At 43.4% G+C, this 12,540-nt stretch overlaps 1 protein-coding gene across 1 annotated transcript in view; it reads left to right on the top strand.

Annotated features, from left to right (window-relative positions):
• ADGRG7 (adhesion G protein-coupled receptor G7) overlaps positions 1-12,540 on the top strand; it is a 53,025-nt gene that overhangs the window by 8,062 nt on the left and 32,423 nt on the right. The window contains exon 2 of the mRNA XM_074947222.1: positions 3,824-3,919. Coding sequence (XP_074803323.1) covers positions 3,824-3,919 — 96 coding nt within the window. The remainder of the gene's footprint in view (positions 1-3,823; positions 3,920-12,540) is intronic.

Raw genomic sequence — 12,540 nt, 5'->3', positions numbered from 1 at the left:
CAGGCGGCAGCTCGAGTTAGCTGTCCATGCAGGAACCCAGGAGGTTGGGCAGAATTGTACTTGGGGTGGCTAGCCTGAAGAGCCACCTGGGCGGCTGCGGGCACACTGCTATTTTGAGGCACTACCTTCAGCAGAGCTAGTGCAAGTACATCTTCACAAGTTGGGAAGCACACCTCCCAGCTGAAATGTTGACGTATCCTAAGACATGCCACAGCTTGCTACTTACTATTTAATTTTATAACTGTACTATTTAGTTCTGCAAAGTATATTAGAATTAATTCATGGAGGTTAAGTTCATTAATGGCTATTAGCCAGGACGGGTAAGGAATGGTGTCCCTAGCCTCTGTCTGTCAGAGGGTGGAGATGGATGGCAGGAGAGAGAGAGAGAGAGAGAGCTCGCTTATGTTACTCAGACCTGAAGGAGTTAGTCCTCTAGCTTAATGGTAGGTGTTGGTGGTGCTACAGGTCCTCAGTTTGATTCCAATTGATGCTCAAGGTAGTTTACACATGTGGCCACTGTTTGTTTGTTACATGAGCATGCATCAAAGTGATTTTTCAATTGCTTTATCATGCTTATTAAGGAGCAAAGCCTATTCCTCAGTGAGGGCTCTGTTCATGCCAGGTGTTGGGCTCTCCATTTTTCTTGTGTTGCTGTTCAAAATGTATGTCTAGAATTGTTTTCATTGAAAAAACTGGATTTTTCTTTTCCCAGTCTCCCATGACTCAAAAATAACTGCAGGGATTGTACTCAAATGCCTGAATAAAAAAATCTCTCTTCAGCCAGAGACTAGGTGTGGGAATTTACAGCTCCAAAACTGAATGTGAAAATAAAGCATATTCATGGAAAGTTTTACAGCCTCCATTATAGTAGGTACTACCAGGTGTCTGTGATAAAAAAATCAACAGCTGATTCCCTATCTGTGCCCTATACTTCCCTTTCTGTACTCTGATGGACCTGATTACATTGTCCTGACCTGGAAGGTACAAGTTAAAAAACAGGTGCAGCCATGCTAATTCTTGTTATATGACTTTGGTGGTAGAGTGCCCTGAGCTGCTCCTTCGGATTGCTCTTCCAGTTGCAGGTTAAAAGAAAACAGCGGGTTTAGTTCTGCTGTCAGTTAAAGCACTGTAAATCTAGAATGACGCCACTGAAGTTAAGGGAGTTAACTTGAGATCTGGGACCCAATCTAAAGTCTTTCAATTGATTTGAATGGGAGAGGGATCAGGTCTTTAGAGTGGTGCAATGGAGAGCAAATTTTGGCTCAGTGGGTTTAACCATTAGAAGAAACTGGAACTGATCAAATATTCTACACAAACTGGCTTATAAAAATCTTTCAGCCAAATTCTGCTTTCAATTACACCTGTGTAAATCAGGAGTATCTCCATTGCCTTAATTGGAATTACTACAGATTTAAAGCAGAGTTTGACCCTGTATTGTTTAAATGCCATAATAATACCTAATTCTTATATAATATTTTTAATCTATAGATCTTAAAGTGCTTTACAAAGAAGGTCAGTATTGTTATACCCATTTTTCAGATGGGGAAACTGAGGCCCGGGGAGGTAAATGAATTGTCCAGCATCACTCAGCAGGCCAGTGGCAGGGCCAGGAACAGAACTCCTGAGTCCCTGCAGCCAAGAGCTAGATATTATTACTTATCAATACACTGGGACATTTGCTATTCCTTCCTGCAATAGTTTTGCAAGTGGAATTCCTGTGACTTTGCGGGAGTACTTATTTCCACTAAACTCCATTTTGCTTTATTAAATGGAATTAATTTTTATTTTGAGCTTACAATGTATAATGACATTGTAACCAATATGTGGAAGAGTTTTTTCATATTCTTAGATGTACATGTTTTTCCAGAGTGCAGTTTATGTAAGTCTTGGGTCCTCATTGCAGATCCCAGAGGTTTCGTATACAGTTTCACATTAGGTTTTTGTACGTGTAATAGTGCTAATACTGGAAGGATACAGCAGTGACGATACAACATGTAAAGGATTAACATATGGCCACTTTCTTCAGATAAAATAACCTGTTCTGGTTAAGATATCTGGTTTAAATGCAGGGAATAAGGACAAGTGCTGGAACTGGAGTCACCCAAAACAGGCACACTCACAATGCAAAATTAGCATGACTATGTAGTTCTATTTGGGCTGCAGCCTCGATGATGCTGGGTTTGCGGGCATACGTGCGTTTTATAAATTACACACTGCACCCACAGCTCAACCTAGAACTCTTCTTAGTGATTCTGGTCTGTGTGATTGTCCCTGTCAGGGTTCCCTCCCCACTCTGAACTCTGGGGTACAGATGAAAGACCCCCTAAGTTTATATTCCACCAGCTTAGGTTAAAAACTTCCCCAAGGCACAAATTCCTCTCTTTGTCCTTGGATGGTATTGCTGCCACTACCAAGTGATTTAAACAAACATTCAGGGAGGGGCCACTTGGAGTCCTTTTGCTCCCAAAATATCCCCCCAAGTCCCTTCACCTCCTGGGGGGGCTTGAGAATAATACACCAACCAATAGGTTAACAAAGTGAGCACAGACCAAATCCCTGGTTTTTAGAACACTGAAAATCAATCAGGTTCTTAAAAGAAGAATTTTATTTAAAAAAAAAGTAAAAGAATCACACCTGCAAAATCAGGGTGGATGATAACTTTACAGGGTAAATAAAAAGATTTAAAACCCAGAGGTTTTCCCTCTGATTCTGCTTCCCAGTTACAAAACAGGAATAAAATTACCTCTTAGCATAGGGAAAATTCACAAGCTAAAACAAAAGATAATCTAATGCATTTCCTTGCTATTACTTACAATTTCTGTAATTTTAGATGTATCATTTCAGGATCTTTTTAGGAGATTTTTTTCCTGCCGTGGTCACTCTCTCTGTTCGAGAGAGCACACACAAAGAGAGCACAAACAAAACCTCCCCCCAGATTTGAAGATATCTTCTTTCCCCATGGTCCTTCTGGTCAGGTGCCAACTAGGTTAATTGAACTGATTAACCCCTTACTGGTAGTGATTCTGTATCTGTGGCCAAGAGGGATTTTATATTACTGCATACATAAAGGTTGTTACCCTTCCCTTTATATTTATGACAGTTCCCTTGTCTGTAGTATTTCTAGGGCCCTTTACCACCATAGAATCAATGGCTCTCATCTTGCATGGAGCTCCATGTGGAATCTCATTGAAATCATCCAGGTTCTACATGGGTGCAGGAGTTCACTGATGCGGAGTGCCTTGAAGGATTGGGGCCTAAGCAGGTATGCATACACTGCAGCTGGGAGGGGTGATTCCCAGCCCAGGTAGGCAGACTTGCACTAGCTCAGCTCAAGCTAGCATGCTAAAAATAAGTGTGGAGGTTGCAGCATAGGTGGTGGCTCGAGCTACACACCTGAGTCCAAGCTCACCCGACTTCCTGGGTCTGAGCATGGGTGGCTAGCTTAAGCCTCCGCCAGTGTTATCGCAACAGCCACGCTGCTATTTTTTAGCATGCCAGCTCAAATTTGCTACACAAATCTGTCTAGCTGCACTGGGAATCACACCTCCCAGCTGCAGTGTAGATGTATCCTAAACGCCTAAGCCATAGAATCTTAGCTCCTCCTGTTGTGGAGGCTCTACAGAACAACCCTTTGCCTAAGTTTTTAAGGGAGCCCAAAAGCAGAGATGGGACGCTCCTGCACCATCCTCTGATGGCAATATTTTGGTGGGTTGGGGATGGAGATGGGACGTCTGTGTCGTATCTACTGGAATGTGACTCATAGAATATAATGAAAGCATTGTGATGGGTCTTTCATTTGTCAGCTTTTTTCTTTTTTACACAGAAACCTCATCCCCTCTACCCTGTGAAAACAAGGGACACTATGAAAATGGACTCTGCCTTTGCACAGAAGAATGGACAGGACCACGTTGTGAGATAAGTGAGTATGAGCAATGTTATTTTTATGAATCAGTCAGAGAAGCTGGGGGTGCTCAGCCTGTCATGGGATTGGATTATTGGGCAATAATGTTATTCATGTACTAGCTGGGACTGTTTTATTTCAGCCATTTCTGCTGTGTTTTTAAAAGACAAGTATCAGAGGGAAGCATTTAATTTCATCCGACTATGGCCTGTTTCCCAGACAACTTAGGCTGACTCAGTTCTTTGAATTCTTCTGTTTGAACCACTGAACATCACAATGTTCCATGTAAAATTCTGAATCAGACTGGAGGTGCTGATACTGCTTCATGCAGGAGAGAGCCAATTCCATGGCAAAAGTAATTGGCCAAGATGGGAGCCTATTCCTGGCTTGTGTGCTGAAGGAGGCCAGCCTCTACCCTTGCATCTCTCTCCCCCCGTCACCTGCACCCAGGGAATGGACTGATGGCTCACTCTCAGCTTTCCAGCATGCAAGGAATGTTTAGGTTAAAGTTTTGGGAGCTTTTGGCCTAAAGCTCAGGTCTAAATATCATCAGATTCACCAGCCCCTATTTTGTTGCTACTCATACATTTCAGAGTAACAGCCGTGTTAGTCTATATTCGCAAAAAGAAAAGGAGTACTTGTGGCACCTTAGAGACTAACCAATTTATTTGAGCATGAGCTTTCGTGAGCTACAGCTCACTTCATCGGATGCATACTGTGGAAATTGCAGAAGACAGTATTATATACACAGACACCATGAAACAATACCTCCTCCCACCCCACTCTCCTGCTGGTAATAGCTTATCTAAAGTGATCATCAAGATGGGCCATTTCCAGCACAAATCCAGGTTTTCTCACCCTCCGCCCCCCCACAGACAAACTCACTCTCTTGCTGGTAATAGCCCATCCAAAGTGACCACTCTCTTCACAATGTGTATGATAATCAAGGTGGGCCATTTCCTGCAGAAATCCAGGTTCTCTCACCCCCTCACCCCCCTCCAAAAGCCACACACACAAACTCACTCTCCTGCTGGTAATAACCTATCCAAAGTGACCACTCTCTCCTTACAACGTGCATGAAAATCAAGGTGGGCCATTTCCAGCACAAATACAGGTTTTCTCACCCCCCCACCCCCATACACACACAAACTCACTCTCCTGCTGGTAATAGATCATCCAAACTGACCACTCTCCCCACAATGTGCATGACAATCAAGGTGGGCCACTTCCAGCATAAATCCAAGTTTAACCAGAAGGCCGGGGGGCGGGGGGTAGGAAAAAACAAGGGGAAATAGGCTACCTTGCATAATGACTTAGCCACTCCCAGTCTCTATTTAAGCCTAAATTAATAGTATCCAATTTGCAAATGAATTCCAATTCAGCAGTTTCTCGCTGGACTCTGGATTTGAAGTTTTTTTGTTGTAAGATAGCGACCTTCATGTCTCTGATTGCGTGACCAGAGAGATTGAAGTGTTCTCCGACTGGCTTATGAATGTTATAATTCTTGACATCTGATTTGTGTCCATTTATTCTTTTACGTAGAGACTGTCCAGTTTGACCAATGTACATGGCAGAGGGGCATTGCTGGCACATGATGGCATATATCACACTGGTGGATGTGCAGGTGAACGAGCCTCTGATAGTGTGGCTGATGTTATTAGGCCCTGTGATGGTGTCCCCTGAATAGATATGTGGGCACAGTTGGCAACGGGCTTTGTTGCAAGGATAGGTTCCTGGGTTAGTGGTTCTGTTGTGTGGTATGTGGTTGTTGGTGAGTATTCGCTTCAGGTTGGGGGGCTGTCTGTAGGCAAGGACTGGCCTTTCTCCCAAGATTTGTGAGAGTGTTGGGTCATCCTTCAGGATAGGTTGTAGATCCTTAATAATGCGTTGGAGGGGTTTTAGTTGGGGGCTGAAGGTGACGGCTAGTGGCGTTCTGTTATTTTCTTTGTTAGGCCTGTCCTGTAGTAGGTGACTTCTGGGAACTCTTCTGGCTCTATCAATTTCTGTTTCTTCACTTCCGCAGGTGGGTATTGTAGTTGTAAGAATGCTTGATAGAGATCTTGTAGGTGTTTGTCTCTGCTGTAGTTGCTTTTGGTAACTCTCAGTGGGATCACAGGGTAATGGCTTGTAGAAAGTGGTGTTGGAGAGTGGTGTTCTACAAGCCATTACCCTCTGATCCCACTGAGAGTTACCAAAAGCAACTACAGCATTTGCTCAAGAAACTTCCTGAAAAAGCACAAGATCAAATCCGCACAGACACACACCCCTGGAACCCCGACCTGGGATATTCTATCTACTACCCAAGATCCATAAACCTGGAAATCCTGGGCGCCCCATCATCTCAGGCATTGGCACCCTGACAGCAGGATTGTCTGGCTATGTAGACTCCCTCCTCAGGCCCTACACTACCAGCACTCCCAGCTACCTTCGAGACACCACTGACTTCCTGAGGAAACTACAATCCATCGGTGATCTTCCTGATAACACCATCCTGGCCACTATGGATGTAGAAGCCCTCTACACCAACATTCCACACAAAGATGGACTACAAGCCGTCAAGAACACTATCCCCGATAATGTCACGGCTAACCTGGTGGCTGAACTTTGTGACTTTGTCCTTACCCATAACTATTTTACATTTGGGGACAATGTATACCTTCAGATCAGCGGCACTGCTATGGGTACCCGCATGGCCCCACCGTATGCCAACATTTTTATGGCTGATTTAGAACAACGCTTCCTCAGCTCTCATCCCCTAACGCCCCTACTCTACTTGCGCTATATTGATGACATCTTCATCATCTGGACCCATGGAAAAGAAGCCCTTGAGGAATTCCACCATGATTTTAACAATTTCCATCCCACCATCAACCTCAGCCTGGTCCAGTCCACACAAGAGATCCACTTCCTGGACACTACAGTGATAATAAACAATGGTCACATAGACACCACCCTATACCGGAAACCTACTGACCACTATTCCTACCTACATGCCTCCAGCTTTCACCCTGACCACACCACACGATCCATCGTCTACAGCCAAGCTCTGCGATACAACCGCATTTGCTCCAACCCCTCAGACAGAGACAAACACCTACAAGATCTCTATCAAGCATTCTTACAACTACAATACCCACCTGCGGAAGTGAAGAAACAGAAATTGATAGAGCCAGAAGAGTTCCCAGAAGTCACCTACTACAGGACAGGCCTAACAAAGAAAATAACAGAACGCCACTAGCCGTCACCTTCAGCCCCCAACTAAAACCCCTCCAACGCATTATTAAGGATCTACAACCTATCCTGAAGGATGACCCAACTCTCTCACAAATCTTGGGAGACAGGCCAGTCCTTGCCTACAGACAGCCCCCCAACCTGAAGCGAATACTCACCAACAACCACATACCACACAACAGAACCACTAACCCAGGAACCTATCCTTGCAACAAAGCCCGTTGCCAACTGTGCCCACATATCTATTCAGGGGACACCATCACAGGGCCTAATAACATCAGCCACACTATCAGAGGCTCGTTCACCTGCACATCCACCAATGTGATATATGCCATCATGTGCCAGCAATGCCCCTCTGCCCTGTACATTGGTCAAACTGGACAGTCTCTACGTAAAAGAATAAATGGACACAAATCAGATGTCAAGAATTATAACATTCATAAGCCAGTCGGAGAACACTTCAATCTCTCTGGTCACGCAATCAGAGACATGAAGGTCGCTGTCTTACAACAAAAAAACTTCAAATCCAGAGTCCAGCGAGAAACTGCTGAATTGGAATTCATTTGCAAATTGGATACTATTAATTTAGGCTTAAATAGAGACTGGGAGTGGCTAAGTCATTATGCAAGGTAGCCTATTTCCCCTTGTTCTTTCCTACCCCCCCCCCCCCGGCCTTCTGGTTAAACTTGGATTTATGCTGGAAGTGGCCCACCTTGATTGTCATGCACATTGTGGGGAGAGTGGTCAGTTTGGATGAGCTATTACCAGCAGGAGAGTGAGTTTGTGTGTGTATGGGGGTGGGGGGGTGAGAAAACCTATATTTGTGCTGGAAATGGCCCACCTTGATTTTCATGCACGTTGTAAGGAGAGAGTGGTCACTTTGGATAGGCTATTACCAGCAGGAGAGTGAGTTTGTGTGTGTGGCTTTTGGAGGGGGGTGAGGGGGTGAGAGAACCTGGATTTCTGCAGGAAATGGCCCACCTTGATTATCATACACATTGTGAAGAGAGTGGTCACTTTGGATGGGCTATTACCAGCAAGAGAGTGAGTTTGTCTGTGGGGGGGCGGAGGGTGAGAAAACCTGGATTTGTGCTGGAAATGGCCCATCTTGATGATCACTTTAGATAAGCTATTACCAGCAGGAGAGTGGGGTGGGAGGAGGTATTGTTTCATGGTGTCTGTGTATATAATACTGTCTTCTGCAATTTCCACAGTATGCATCCGATGAAGTGAGCTGTAGCTCACGAAAGCTCATGCTCAAATAAATTGGTTAGTCTCTAAGGTGCCACAAGTACTCCTTTTCTTTTTACTCATACATTTGTAGAAGGAGAGAGTAAATAAGGGATCTTGTTCCCTTCCCCTTCTCCATGTGGAGTCAGAGCATCTCTGAAACATACACTGCCACAGAGTCTAGTAAACAAGAGTCTGAAGAATGCTCACAGCTCTGGACATCCTGCAGTATGATCTGTCTTAGGTATTTGGAATGGGGTATACACTGCGCCCCTCTGGATTCGGCCCTTTGGCCCCTCTCCTCCATGAATCAGGGACACTTCAGTCTGGTGCAACACCTGTGTTCTTTATTCGTGATCAGTTTCCCACCACCAGTTTCCCACTATATACAGGCTTTGCTACTGCTTGGCCTACCGCAGGCCTGGCCAGAGGCGGAGGCTGACCTCCCACTCTTAGTCCCCCTCCCTTCCAGCCTTATAGCTCCTGCTAATGAGGCTGGCAGGTGTGGTCAGTAACCAGGTGTGGTTCACCCAGCCCCAATCCATTCTCCCTGATTGGGGCTCGAGTGGCAGGAGCTGATTAAGGGCTTCTCCAGCACCACCCTGCAACAGTATTATACAGTCTCTCTTCCCTTGTCATCTGTGCACCTCCCAAACATCAATGAAACAAAACATCTGTATTATTTCCATATTACAGATGGGAAATTGAGGCACATAGAGATTAAGTGTCTTGCCCAAGGTCATGCAGGAAGTCTGTGGCACAACTGGGAGTTGAACTCAGGTCTTCTGAGTCCCAGTCTAATCCCTTACCCATAAACATACAAATAAAAATAAAATAAAACGGTGGACCAGATTGTAATTCAATTCTTGCTTCAGTCATTTGCTGGTGGCCTCTCACTTATATCAAGCCACTTCTGAAGCTACCCATGAACTTGGTTATTTGAATGTTACTAATCATCTCTTTTGCTATACAAAAGAAGACCACAAAACAAAACTGGATTTGCAAACATTATGCTTGTTAAAAGGACACAATCAGCTCTCATTTGGACCAAAATTTAAGTTTTGTAAAAACAAGTCTTTACAAAACCTAAAATGAGATAATTTCCCACTAATCTGTAATGCACATGGACAAAGGCACAGAATTAAGGTTGCATGGCCAATAAATAAATCTGGTATTTGCTGACTTTCAAGTTCTTGTCTTTGCAACCCAAATAACGTTCTTCTCACATCGGGATTTTTTTTACATGTAATCTCCTAGGTTGCATTTTTTTTAAAGAGTAAAAAAAGTAAAAACAAATCACATCATATGTGTGACCTGTAGGTGTCTAGAGTAGCCCACCCTGAAAATGCCAAGGCCAGGGCACGCTGCCAAAAGGAGACAGATTCTCCCAAAATGCGTGGTTAACACTAAAGTTAGGCTCACCATCCAGTCACAAACTGTGCTCCTGATCCCCACACACACTGGTTATTAGGAAGCAAGGGGGGAGAAAAAAAAGAAAAAGAAATCACACAGCCCCCTTTATTGCACTCCAGTTCTCTGGCTCCCAATCAGCACACAGGTCCAGTACAGTGAGGACTTATTAAACAACTCTGTTCACTATACAAAATGTTCTTCTGAACCCCCAAAAGTCAGCCACATTACCCCAGGTCAATATTAGTTTGGATCTTACCCAAAATACCGTGCTGCCAGCCAATCCTTTAGAATCTAAAACTAAACTGGGTTTATTAGAAATGAAAAGAAAAAACATGAAGAGAGTTGTTAAATGGTAAAAGCAGTCAGATATATACATAAGACTCCAGATTCTATATATCGGGTTCTTAGCAGTATTGGTGAGTTTGCTGACTTGTAGAGTCCCTTTGGAACACATCCAAAGCTTGGATGGGTCATTCAGTCCTTAGTTCAGGGCTTCAGTTTGTAGAGACATTACTCCAGAGGGGAGAAGCAGGACTGAAGACAAAATGGAGAAGATGCAGCTGCCTTTTATATCTTTTGCCATGTGGCTTGTACTTCCTTTGTCCATACACAAACTCACAGCTCAGGGGCACTTGCAGTCCCCTGTCCACAGACATGACCCTACATGTCCTGCTGACTTATACATGTAACCCTTGCCTTCTCTAAATGGGTTCATTGTATAGATGATTGCGTTTGATAGGCCATCATACTGCATAGTGCTGATGCCAATCTGTCTGAGGATGTCACCCAGAAACACAGCACAAGTTTAAAATACAGATATATCACACATATTTGTAATTCACAATACAAAGACGATACAAACATATAAACAAGATTATCATACTTGGCAAATCACAATGTTTTCACTGATACCTTACACAGCATATCTGGTAAGATTCATTGCAATTTTATAACATTGGTATCAATAATATCATAAAGTCTCTCGCATTATTTCCTACAGCATCACAATGTGCAGCTAAAACAATCTCCCTGTCCTCAGCAGCACCCTCATCTGAAACTTCAGTTCTGCAACACTGACTGCTACCACTTAATAAAGCTATGGGGCTAGCTATGTTAGCAGGTAGCAGGAGAAGGCCATTACCATAAAGGGAGAGAGTACTGATAGGTCTGGTGGGTGTCTGGGGGAGAGCCCAGCTTTTTTCATGAGAGCGGAGGGAAATGGTGATTTGTAACAGTTGAGCAAAAGCTGAACAGAATTCCGTGGGACAAAGAGTAGGCATTTTGCTACCCTGAGGGGATTCCCCTGCTGAATATCAAAAATCTGCTGCAAGCGATGGAGGTGTAAAGGTTTCTCAAAGAAAAGGTTTCAGAGTAACAGCCGTGTTAGTCTGTATTCGCAAAAAGAAAAGGAGTACTTGTGGCACCTTAGAGACTAACCAATTTATTTGAGCATGAGCTCACGAAAGCTCATGCTCAAATAAATTGGTTAGTCTCTAAGGTGCCACAAGTACTCCTTTTCTTTCAAAGAAAAGGTTGCAGGAAACTTTTAGAATGACAGGGTTAGGCAACCTAAATATATTGGTCGATACCAGCTCCCTCTGCAATTCTATTCAAATAGCAAATAAACATGGTCCTTAAGTATTTGATGTAGATACTTCCACATTTTGCCACGGCACTAGAATGTGGCTAGTGAAACTAGCTAGTCTATTTTCATTGTCCAAACCCCACAAAATACAGGCAGCACAGATAGTGAAAAGTAAGGGTCTAATCCCTTACATTGTCTTCTGTGGAGCTACAGCAGCTGAGGATCTGGCCCATAATTTGTAACTTCACAATGTCCCTTTAATTGTTGTATGCAATGAGACCAGAAGAAGAGCTGTGTGTGGCTCTAAAGCTTGTCTCTCTCACCAACAGAAGTTGGTCCAATACAAGTGTGACCGTTGTCGCTTGGAGAGGCCAGACTGAGGTTGCTCAATCCTGGCAAAGTGCAAAGAATGGGGCATCCGATCCCGAAAACTGGTGGTTATTCTAGTAATTAGATCCACCAAGCCAGCAACAAAAGAGCTTCTGCAATACTTTACTGGTTACCCAGAAGCCAAATACACAGCTCCCTTAAAGCAACCCAGCCCTGGGCTCCCACCCAGACAGCCAAGTCAACTATGATGAGGATTATTGAAAATCTTTTTCATCATACATAAAGTTCTACCAATCCCAAGGGATCAGACACATTACCCAACTGGTCAGTGAATATTTCAGATCTGACCCAAATACATGCTTACAGCCAAAACTAAGATTTATAAAAAAAGAAGAAAGAGTATTGTGGTTAAACGATCATTATACATACAGATATGAATAGAGTTCTTATGTCAGTTTCATAGTAGAGATGGTGAGCTGCTGAGTTGCAAAAAGTTATTTTCAGAATCATTTGTGAGTAATATTATTTCCTGCAATATCTTACATCTTCGATCTTAAGGTTAACTGAACCATCCATAAGCATAATATAATATAATTAAAACACAAAAGGGAGTTAGCATCCACAAGCTAATCTGGTTACATGGTTAACATCTAACAAGAGATAGGTAAACACATACAGTTAGTATTTACCTCTTATTCTCTACAATACAGGTTTGCATTTCAAAGTTCTAGTTTATCTAACATGGCTTTGTTAGCTATTTGTAAGGAATGGTCCTAATTACTATTTTATATATTTTTCTAATATGTCTTTAAAGGTTGAATTTGAGTCATTTAGCCTGCTAGTTGCTCAA

The sequence above is a fragment of the Natator depressus genome, chromosome 1, assembly GCF_965152275.1.
Source record: "Natator depressus isolate rNatDep1 chromosome 1, rNatDep2.hap1, whole genome shotgun sequence".
In the NCBI taxonomy this organism is placed as follows: domain Eukaryota; kingdom Metazoa; phylum Chordata; order Testudines; family Cheloniidae; genus Natator; species Natator depressus.
This window is presented reverse-complemented; position numbering and strand designations above follow the sequence as displayed.